The 12,272-nt window shown below is 32.0% G+C and overlaps 1 protein-coding gene across 1 annotated transcript; it reads left to right on the forward strand.

The window, feature by feature from the left end:
• Positions 1-114: 114 nt before the first annotated feature.
• Sqor (Sulfide quinone oxidoreductase) lies at positions 115-10,739 on the forward strand. The gene is made up of 6 exons (XM_076412034.1): positions 115-335; positions 392-722; positions 944-1,144; positions 1,728-1,937; positions 9,823-10,009; positions 10,216-10,739. Exons 1-6 carry the CDS (start codon positions 241-243, stop codon positions 10,527-10,529), a joined length of 1,338 nt encoding a protein of 445 aa, XP_076268149.1. The 5' UTR covers positions 115-240; the 3' UTR covers positions 10,530-10,739.
• The last annotated feature ends 1,533 nt before the right edge of the window (positions 10,740-12,272 follow it).

Consider the following 12,272-nt stretch of genomic DNA (forward strand, 5'->3'; position numbering starts at 1 on the left):
TATATATGATGAAAATGCTAAACTGCACTTTACGTTAAAACCACGGGATTAACAACGTGAATATTTGATTGGCTAAGATGAACTATTTATGCGAAATTGGAGGGGAACTGGGTGGCCCCAATACTATTATTTTGTTTTGACTTTTAGTTGTTTCTGACCGGTTTGTTTATTAGGTTTTGCGGATGCGCCATTGCTGCGTTAATATTCATTTACATTTTATTGCCAACAAATTAAGCCGAAATGCTGTCTCGTTGTAGTAGAGTTTATTATCCGGTAGCGTCGGTTATCAACGCGAGATCTTTTTCTGTAACGAGTAACAATAGAGAAAAACATAGGTAAAAATAATTACGATCATTGTCAGGAAGCCAATTAATTATTTTTCTCAATATAGTTGCAAAGTATTAGTCGTCGGTGGCGGCACAGGAGGATGCGCGCTCACCGCGAAATTATCCCGTAAATTAAAAAAATCCGATCTGATAATATTGGAGCCCAGCAACGACCATTATTATCAACCCCTGTTTACCCTTGTCGGTGGCGGAATAGAAAAAATAGAGGATACGAGAAAAAATGAAAAAGACATATTGCCGCAAAATTGTACATGGATCAAGGAAAAAGCCGTTAATTTCGATTTGACGAAAAATGTAGTTTCCACGGAGAAAGGATCCGACATCGAATACGATTATTTAGTTGTGGCTACTGGAATTATACCAAGATATGAAAGGGTAATCATTACATATTGTCTAAAAAAATTATTAGCATGACAATATAAATAATATGATTTAATAAGCATTGAAGACAATTAAAATATTTATCTTTATTTAAATAATTTGTGAAAAGTTAATTGGTATTATTAAACAAATTAATTGGAAAATATCTCAATACGTTTGTAATCGTTTCATCGCAATAGTACTACAATATTTTATTATTTGACGTTTTGCATTAGATTCCAGGTTTGTTGGAAAGTCTTGAAAGTCCCAATAGCGGCGTTTCTTCGGTATATTCTGCTAAATACGTGGGGAAGGTATTCCCCTCTATGCAGGCATTAAAATCTGGCAACGCCATATTCACATTTCCGCATTCGACCGTAAAATGTCCAGGGGCACCCCAAAAGATCTGTTATATTACAGATGATTACCTAAGAAAAGTAAGTACACCTCAAGATGTTTTTAATTTGAATTTGACAGCTACACGAAGTCCAAATATCTTAAGGCTTTCTATATCTCCTGATTTATTTGTTATTTTTAAATTACATAGATGTGCGTCAGTGTAGTTCATTGTACTTTTGAATCATTGTTTTTAAAGAAGCTTAATCTGACAACAAAACTGTGATCAGAATTCTATTAAGAGTTTCGAGATTCTACTGTCAATTTTTACCATTAGTTGTTAATAGATTTATAGTTTTTGAACGACGTAAATATAAATATTATTTTGACAAGCAACAAGTCTCAATTGTCAATTTAACTAGACGTATATGATCTGTGTATGGGCAAAAAAGCCTGACATTCAATTTTGTTTTATTACCAACGTATTCAAATCAAGTTTTATATTTATATACTAAAAGAGGAAATACTAATTGTTTTTGTACGTGTTATTCGTTAGAATTGAGTATAGTGAACGGCAGATAGTGATTATTGATTAATAGAAATACTGTCGCGTGTAACTTTAATATGAAATAAACTCAAACGTAGACTATTAGTTTGATATATGGAGTAAACTGTCATTTTCAGGAAGGCAAAAGAGATAATGTCAATGTGATATACAACACATCATTACCGGTCATATTTGGAGTGAAAAAATATGCGGATGCTCTGTGGAAGATTTGTAAAGAAAGAAATATTAAAGTGAACACGAGAACAAACTTGATCTCTGTAAATCCCGAGAAGAAAGAGGCTGTATTTGAAAACTTAGATAAACCAGAAGAGAAAACTACATTCCAGGTAAATAATAATTAATATTTATGACGTTGATTTTTTTTGTTGACATTATATTTTGATGTTGACAATATAACCGTTTTATTGGTCGTTTGACATATGGTAAATCATTTTAATTAATGTTCATTGCGCACAATATCCACCACAGTTATTAGTAAAATTATTTTTAGATGCGCTTAAAGATTGCTAATAACGGAATGAAGTTATTAGTTTCCGGTCCGTTTATAACCAAATAAAGCGTAATTAAAGTATAGTATTCGACTTCTTTGTTGTAACACATTTGTTAATTAGTTTTCTCTACAAATAGTTTTCGTCGTTAGATGTATATTGTATGACTGCGTGATTATAGGATTTTAATGATTTTTTACTAATCTATCTGTTTATTATGAAATATAGAATTGTAATCGTTCATTATACAAATACCCAAATACTACATATTGCCTGATCTTTATTTTATTATAATTCTTTTCTTTTTGCGTGCTTGTAAATATAAGTTCAAAGTCTGAAAAATATATCCTAAGGTAATTCTAATGACAGAGTGTTAGATAATCGGCTTGATGTAGTAAACAAAATTGTTAAGGAAATCTGTTGTGGCTTGAGCAAGGTAAATTAAGTATTAGAAACCTGAGTGATTAAATCACATGACTGAGTTTGATTGGCGCTGTTACATAACACATATGTAATCACTCGAATCAATTCTAAAACAGTTTTGTGTAGGTTATTTTTAGAAATTATTTCGAAGAAAAATAACAGGCTATTTATCTACTTTAAAACATACGGTGACATTTCTGAAAATATTGCACAATTTGTTTATATTTTTTTGTTCTTGTTTATAATTAATGTTAGTCGAATTATTGTTTTGGAAAATTCAACGACAAAAAACAATATTTCCCATTTTGAAAATTATTCCATCGGTGGCCTCGTGGTTCGAATATATTTTGAAATATTATTTCACAACATTGGATAAGATATTTTTTATAGTAACTCTAAAAGGGCATTGGGTTTTAAAAGTAACTTAACTATATTTTTTTCTAATTTTACACTATTAATTCGGAATTTTTGTTTTTTTTTTCATTCGTTGGTATATTGTCTAATAATTGTTTCCGTATTTCTTGACTTTAATTTTAAACACAAACATATTTGGGTGATTTTATTCATCTATATCACAATGCATTGACTATCATTGTTGCATCGATGCTATTTTATTGCATTGCACATGTATTAAAGCTTCATTAAAGAGATGCATTAGTTTTTTTTGGTTTGTGGGTGAACTTCTGGCACAAACGTGTAATTATAATAACTTGGAGCTTTCTTTATGGAAGCTGAGCCAGATATCTTGATAATCTTGGCGGGGGTTATTGTTCTTGTTCGACAATGGGTTAGTTGAGCTAAGAAAAACTTGACAAAAGGTCTATGAATGATCTGTATCTTTTCGTTCAACTCAATTGCTGGAAATTTGTCTATTTCAAGGTTTTAGTTCCCACTAAATGGGTACTTCTCCCATTTTTTAACGGATATTATTGAGTTTTTGAGCTGTTCTCTTATATTATGTAGCAAACGATTCTCATCCAGATAATAAGTTTGCTATCATGTTTTTCAAGGATTAATTTTTATATTTATTAAATTTTAATTGCATCCTTATCATCATTTAATCTTTCAATAAACACGCTGTAGCATTGAAAAATAATTTTAAACTGTAGATTTTTAGGTAAACATGCACTGGCGTCTCTAAAATAAAACACAACTATTTTTTCAATCTAAAAATACTGACCGGACAAATGTTTTGGTCACATGCATAAATGTTTTCATTTTTTTCTGCGAATATTAGCGGACGATTAGCGGCGATTCTACAAATTCTAAAAATAAATAAAAAATAAACAATATTAGAATTAACAGGACTGTGATTTTAAAGTTTTTTTATATAAAAAATTTTTTTCGGTGTTGAAAATTTCAGTCGTTAAATTGTGTTATCAGGTTTTGGATAACATATTGTTACACATGGTGTTTAAACTTTGACACATATTACAGTAATACCGGTAATCAGGCTGGGTAAGGCCGGATTACCTAGCCTGGCGCCTGAAATAATCTCTAAGTTGGTCTCGTGGATACCACGATAGTCAATAACAACAGTCTACTCATAGGGATGTCTGACAAGCGCCCTAAAATTTGGTTTTGCCACGCTGCTAGTTCTTGTATATTATATGTATATTTCAAGAATTATTTTCTTGGATTCATAAATTAAAGTTCAAGTTAAAATTTTGCAATATGTTTTGTTATTATAGGAAAAAATTAAAAAACAATATGTGCGATAGCAAATATAATTTATTTATCAATTTAAAAACATTGCATTACAAAGTAATATCAAGAATATCCAATAAAATATGTAATCTTAAAATATTTTTGTTTGAAAGAACAAATAACAATATAATACTTAACAAGATAAGAACAATATAAACGATATATCTATTGGTATATGTCAATAGCTTTTTAACCCTACTTATAAAACGAAAAATTAATAAATAAACTCCAGTAATATACAGTATAAACAACGATAAACGAAAAACAACACATAATGCGGAAACGAAATAATATAAATAATAGATTTGGATCGGAGATAAACTGGAGATCTCACAAGTTTCAATGTCAAAACAATAATGACGGAATTCTGCTGATTGGATGTACCTCTTGGTCACTTGTAGATGGCAACGTCGCAAAATTAGGCGGAAACTGTCGAAGTTTACCGATTGGCAGCTGGGCGTTCCTCAGAGTAATTCATAAAAACTAGCGTTGGGAACTATCGACTGAAAACAGTCGAAGCAGTCGATAGTCAAAAAAATAGCGACTGAAAACAGTAATTACTATTTTCAGTCAAACGCACGGCTCGACTGTTTTTTTTTCATTCGTGATGTCTGACGAAAATGTACGAATCTTGTCAGTATAAAATGTGAGATAGGAAAGGATGGAGATAAATGCTTGGAACAGTTAATTTTAAATGTCTTTATGTTTTCCAATGCTAGTATATGCGAGACAGAGATGTATATATATATATATATATATATATATATATATATATATATATATATATATATATATATATATATATATATATATATATATATATATATTCATTCACTTGATAACTTTAAAAAAGAAAAGGAAAACAGTACATTACTAATTTCAATTATCATGTAATAAATAATATAATTTTAAAGGAAGTAGGATTACTTTTATACTGAATGTTCTGTGGATGTGTAAAAAGGAATGGAATAATAACGCCACAAATGTTTTATCGTGTTTTAATATTTTAATTGCTATTTTTAAATAATATGGCATAATAAATATAAATAGTACAACTGAAATAAAACATAAAAGCTAAAGATTTTCAATAACCATAACTTCTAAATAAAATGTAAACATATACCTAATCATTGAAAAATCGAATCCATGATGAACCTAAAAATGATCGTACAATAACTACCTGACCCTTTTTAAATAAAAGTTTTATTTATTTTTGAATGGAAATATTTTTAAATTACTGCAAATATTATCATGTTCAACTTTTCTCCCGTGAGGTGATTTCTTCGATTGTTAATTATTTGCCCAGATTTTGAAAAAACTCGTTTCCAGGGGACAGATGTTGCGGGTATAGAGGAATATTTTACGTGTAACTAATATAATTCAAGTATTGTCATTTTATGGGCTTGCCAAAAATTCAATGGGTTTTCTAAACGCCCAATAAATCGAATTTCTAAATACTGCTAAATCTGTAAAGTTGCTTCAGTACTTGGAGTAATTACTCCTTTCATTCTAGCCATTTTTTTTATCAAAATATCTCCAGATGTCAATACATTCTTGGTCAGTAGTTTTGTCTTGAATTTCGAGTTGTGGAACTATATTTGTATTTTTTGAAGTTAGAATTGAAGATACCTCTTTTGTGATAACTTTTTGTATCGTCTTAGCATTATTTACAATACTTCTTGCTTTTTTAAATCTAGGATCTAAAAATGTGGATTTCCCGCATATCGTATTCATTTCTAAAATTACCAGTCTTCTATTGATGACATCTAAGGGACAATTTTGTCATTTCTTTTCCATTCTCTTGTTAAAATCCTGGATTTGATGGTATGTTGCGGTCCTCTTATTAACCGTATAATTAAAGACATCGTTGGGATATCTTTCACCAGATAACTCGGTAGTCATTATTTCAATGGGTTTTAAAAGTTGAACACATTCTGTTAAGATAGTCCATTCATTAACAAATAAAAACTGTGGTGCTCTTCTTAATAGCCAACAAAATAAATTGTTGAATATTAAAATGGAGTTTTCCTCAGAAAATGTATTTATTACAAATATTTAATATACTTTATTCACCTCTTTACGGTTAGTATTTTTAAAAGAAATTTAACAGCTGCTTGTATAAAAGATTCTTCAAATCTTTTGGATCTATGCAATTTCTGAAATCTTTGGAACCTAATTTTAGTTTTTAAGATTTTAGGAAAAAAGTTTCGACAAACAAGGCCCTTGGACAAAAATCGTGAAAGTTTATCAAAAAAGTATTACCTATTATAGCAGTCCAAAGTATTACCTATTATGCCAGTCAAGAGTATTACCTATCTTACCAGTCAAAAGTATCTTACTATTTATCATTTATAGTTTAATTTTTTTGCCCTCGAAAACTAGTGTTACAAAATGCTGCTATATTAATTTACAATATATAGTTATTCACAAGCAAACTACAAAAAAAAACGAAAATAACGACTGAAATAGTCGATAGTAAAAAGTAGTCAATTACTGAACAGTCCATAGTCGATTTCAATCGATTGTTCCCAACACTAATAAAAACCCATTAAAATATAATGTTAAGAAAAACAAAAGTTACCTAATAGATGGCTTTAAAATCGCATATCTTTATATAGAGTAATATTTCTTCAGTGAAGCCATACTGTAGCGTATTTGCAATGTAACCGCCCATAGAACCTTTAAAACAGAAACATATTCATTTTTGAAAGGAATGGTTACGATCGATCACGTACCACCATGATGTTAGGATGCAGATAAAATATCGATATTTTTTGAAAAAATATCGAAAAATATTTTTGCCCGGTATATCGATATTTTTTAGCCGATATTTTTCAATATTTTTTTCAGAATAAATTAAATGTAATTTTAATGAACCTTTAAAATTATTACTTATTGCAAAAATATATCGATATTTTTTTCCGCCGATATATCGATATTTTTTATTGTCTACAAACAATGCGAATGAATTGATTGATCAAGGAAGACGTTGTTTTCCATCATGACAATGCAAAAATCGAAAAAAAAATTAGCTAGGAAGTTTCGACACAACCGTCATATAATCCGAACCTCACTCCGTCCGACTCACATTTCTGGCCCGTCCGAAACTCTCTTGATAAAGCCGGCTTGAAAAGAGGGTTCTGAAAACCACCTGGTTCAGTAGCTTATCGCCCATAAATCGCAGAGGTTAACGAATTCAAAATAAAAGACCATCGATCCAAAACAGCACATAAACATCAATTTTCTTTTATTAATCTCCTAGAACATTAACCTAGAATTAATCTCCAGGTAACATGCTTATAGGACGATAAGACGAGACTTCTTCAGATTTTTTCCCAGGTTTAAGAATCATAATGATTTGAGCCACTTTCCAAGTGCTAGGAAAGTAATTAAGTCTTAGCATGGCACTAAATATGAATGCTATTAATTTGATGCACTTTCCTGACAGTTCTTTTAAGATTCTTCCAGTCATTAGGTCAAAACCAGGAGGTAGAATAGATTTCTTTATGTATTGTTTCTTTTTCTTGTTTAACAGTAAATTTCTTATGTAACAGATCCATTTGAAATGAAGTCCTAAGAAAGTCCACTATGTTATTTTCTTCTGTTGCGGATATTTCAGACGGGTATGGATTAAATACTGCCTTTAAATATTTAGAGAAAACTTCCGCTTTATCTTTATCATTCCTAGCCCAGGTATTGTTGTCAATTTTAATAATGGGTGGATTATGTTGTTGAGGATTTTTTAATTTTTTTTGTTACTTTCCAAAGGTAATATTCCGTTGCATCAGTTGGCGTTAAGTTTTCTAAATAGTTTTGAATTCCTTGATTTTGTTCCTTATTTATTAGCTCTTTCGGCTCTTTTGTGACCTTATTGAATTTTCTATTGTTTCCTTCTGTTATGATTTGTTGCTATCAAAATAACCGAAAATACTTTTTCCCCGCCACATTATTTGTTAGTCTCTTATTCAACGTTTGCATGGTTGAAGGTCTGAAGTATCAGACAGGTAAGACGAGGTACGATTCCATAACATAAAAAAAACGAAAGTACTTTCGCCCAAGCAAGCTTTTCAAGGATCACAAGAATATTTACACAAGGAACATTATCCAGACTAATGTTGCTGATTTTTACTCTTAAATAATCTTAAACAATTTCGAACATTAAATGTCATGGGAATTCCATAAATACAAGATAACATGTAGTTATATAATATAAATTCTTTAACAGCCCCAACAAAATAATCGTTTTTTAAGAGGGCTGTTGAGGTAAATGTTCCTTTGTTTTTTTCTATATATAGAGGAATAAAGCATTTCATTTGTTTTAATTAATAATAACAAGTACTTATACACCTGGAACGATGCATTGTCAAATAATTATACACGCTGATAAGGGATTTATCAAAACAAGTGATTAGTAGTGGCCTGATTTTACGTGAACATTGATTGCAAGTCAAGTATGATACTTAATGTATAAACACAATTTTGACTTGAATATTACCATTACGTTTAGCATCGAGAGTTATATGTAATAAAATGATATACAATTTGGTTATTGTATTTATACTTTTTATATTTAAATATTTTCTACTACATTATAACAGGTCAATTGAATAGTCTCCGACCTACCATAGTAAAACACATTTTTTTGGCAAAATTATTTTTTTTTATTCAACATAATTTCCTTCAAGGGTGATACACTGATTATAGCGACCCTCCAACTTTTCAATACCATTTTTGTAGTACGATTTGGTCTTTGCTTCAAAATTGGCCTTAGTTTCGTCGATCATCCCTTCATTCGACGAAAATTTCATCCCAGCGAGTATTCTTTTGAGATCTGAGAACAGGAAATACTCGCTGGGGGCCAAATCTGGTGAATACGGTGAATGAGGAAGCAATTCGAAGCCCAATTTATGGCTTTTTGACACGGTGCATTGTCTTGGTGAACCTTGCCAGCCGACTGTTGCGTTTTCCCACGCTTTGGAGCGGGTTCATCATGTGCAATCCACTCGGATCACTGTCGATTGAACTTGGAAGTGAAGTGATGGAGCCATGTTTCATCCATTGTCACATATCGACGCAAAAACTCCGGTTTATTACGCTCAAACACTGCTCCGAATCATCAACGCAGCGTTGTTTTTGGGCAAAAGTGAACTTGCGCGGAATGATATGATGTACACGTTCAGTTGATATCTTTAGAGTGTCTGCTATTTTATTAAATTTACGATCATTCGAAATCATTTTGTGAATTTTTTAAATGTTTTCGTCGGTAACAACCTCTTTTGTACGTCCACTGCGTTTACCGTCTTTGATGGTCATTTCACCACATCTAAACTTAGCATACCAATCCTTGATGGTTGATTTTCCTGGATTAGTGTCCGGAAATTCGGCATCAAGCCAAGTTTTTGCTTCAATTGTATTTTTTCTTTAATTTGTTTATTTTAATTCTAGTAGTCTATGCGTCAGGCCGGGTACTTTTTAATTGACCTGTTATAATATTTTCACGTCTCTGGCTAAGTAATTACCCACCTAAATTAGGAATGGGTACCACCGTTACCTTAAGTGACTGAGACTAAATATTAACTTGGTATCATTTCAGTATTCAATGCTCCATGTAACTCCACCAATGTCAACAACAGAACCGGTCAATAAAAACAAAGACCTAACTAACGAAGCAGGTTTTGTGGAAGTAAATAAACACACACTGCAGCATACAAAATTCCCAAATGTATTCGCCTTGGGAGACTGTAGTGGATCACCAAATTCCAAAACTGCAGCAGCTGCTGGTAAGAATTTCACTATTCTTTTAGAAAAATTTACTTTATAATTGTAAATGCCAATTATTATTATCCATATCGGTTTTTTTATGTGAGAGAGACATTTTCGTATAATTGTTATAATTATAATGTCTCTAGCAATTAACGTTACAATAGCAAATAACAGTTATTATGCAATAAATACTGTTGATATTTAATATCTTTTTAAATTTTAGCTGCACAAACTGAAGTTGTGTTCCAAAATCTTGAAGCCGTAATGGTGGGAAAACCTCTACCACTGACTTACGATGGATATGCCTCGTGTCCCCTGGTTACCGGATACAACAAATGCATTTTGGCCGAATTCGACTACGATCTAAAACCGTTAGAAACGTTCCCCTTCAGCCAGGACAAGGAATTGTGGGCGATGTACTTCCTAAAGAAAAATATCATACCGAATATATACTGGACTCTCATGATGAACGGGTATTGGAACGGACCGGCCTTGTTCAGACGGATAATGCATCTCGACCTGTTTGGTAGACACTAGATGTTTGAGTTTACTGATTAATATCGTATCTCTCGCTCTTGCGCTTCAAAAATATAATCGTGCTTCCTCGGCATTTAATGAAGAATATCTATTTGTTGTATTGAAACTATATACTTACCTATAGATTGTGCATCATATACATCACTGTATTTAAAAATGTTATATCACTATGTTATTCTGATGAATAAAGTAATTAACAAATTGAAAAAATGTCTAGATTTAATTTTCTAATAGTTTGTTACATGGTTGCCTGGCGCATTCGCCTTTTGATTTGGTTACATGTTCGAACGCATCAGACTTCATTCTGTCTCTTTTTAACTAGAATAATGCTATTTAGTAAAATAAGAAGGAAAAGTCCTCCGAGTATAAGAGAGATTTTACGTTCTTATAAAATGAATTTGGCAATACGTTCGACGATGTTGATGACGTGAATTGGCGGTTTTATTGTAAGTTATGATATACAATATATATCATCTTCAAACTTTGTTACGGAAATAACTATCGACCATAGGACAACTTTGAACCATTTATATCAGATTAAAAACCAAAAGTAACTCTATACTTCGGTTACGTAATGATTTAACGTCATCCACTGTATGGGGTTGAAACTTGCTCTCCAGGTGAAATAGTTCACAACCATCTTATTTGGACGTCTACTGTGTTCTTCATATTGGTGCCTCTACGACCGCATTTGAAAGCAGCAAACCAATATTTTATTGTTGTTTCTAATGAAGCGGAGCCCTTATAACACTTTTCAAGTTATTGCTTCGCTTGAACGGTATTTTTTCCCATCAACAAACAGTGTAAAGTAAAGACAGGACATTGTTTCTGATCCATTATTCTGAAAAGAACAAAAGTAGTGTCACGCTTAGCTCAATAACTCATAAACTTATGAGTATAATATTTTGAGATTTTTTTTACGAGATTGATCAGCTAGAACCAAATGGTCTTTGGCTGATGTCGCTTCGGGTTCGGGGTATGATTGTTTTGCAGGCGACAGAGACACTAAAATGTATTTTGTTTACTACCGGAGTTTGTGGATGGGTAGGGATTTTATCAAGGTGTTGTCGTCTTCTAAGGTTCCTCTTAAGAACCTCACACTGAGCATGTTTATGAAATTTTTTAAATGTTTGAAACAAATAGGATGATTCGAGGTGTGTATTGACGTTCCTTATAAACCATAAGGCTTTGAGAAACGCGCGGACTTTTTGGATTGGAACATTTGCAGTAGTTCAAGTTGTCTCTCCGAGACATACCTATACACCTGTGTTCCGTTGAGGCAGACTGGGCGGACTAGCAATTTATAGAGCGTCGCTTTCTGTGAGATTGGCAGTTTGCTTTTTCTGCAGAGTAGTGGAAATAGTAGGCTGTACACGCCATTTCCTTTGCAAATGGCGTGCTGTATTTGGGCTGACCATTGGAATCTGCGGTCGAACTGGAGACCGAAATATCTTGAGATTTTAATAGCTCTCTTTTGAAGGTTAGTAGTAATTGAAAAAGCGGTGACTGCAATAAAACTAGCGCCATCTATGCGTTAGGCCCGGGACTTTTCAGTCCATGTGTTAATTAGCATTATTTATCCTTCGATAAGTCGATTTCCCAGAGTTTTAAAAAACTGTTTATGTCCTTCAAATTTGATATTCTGTTTTGGTGGTCTATATAAACTGGCCACTTTGATTAACCCCTTCTTAGTTAAAATATTCATAGCTCTGATCTGGATAACGTACGAATCAAATTTAATTT

The sequence above is a fragment of the Rhynchophorus ferrugineus genome, unplaced genomic scaffold (genome assembly GCF_030347505.1).
Source record: "Rhynchophorus ferrugineus isolate W39M unplaced genomic scaffold, kcgeb_rfMv2 rfM8, whole genome shotgun sequence".
Taxonomy (NCBI): domain Eukaryota; kingdom Metazoa; phylum Arthropoda; class Insecta; order Coleoptera; family Curculionidae; genus Rhynchophorus; species Rhynchophorus ferrugineus.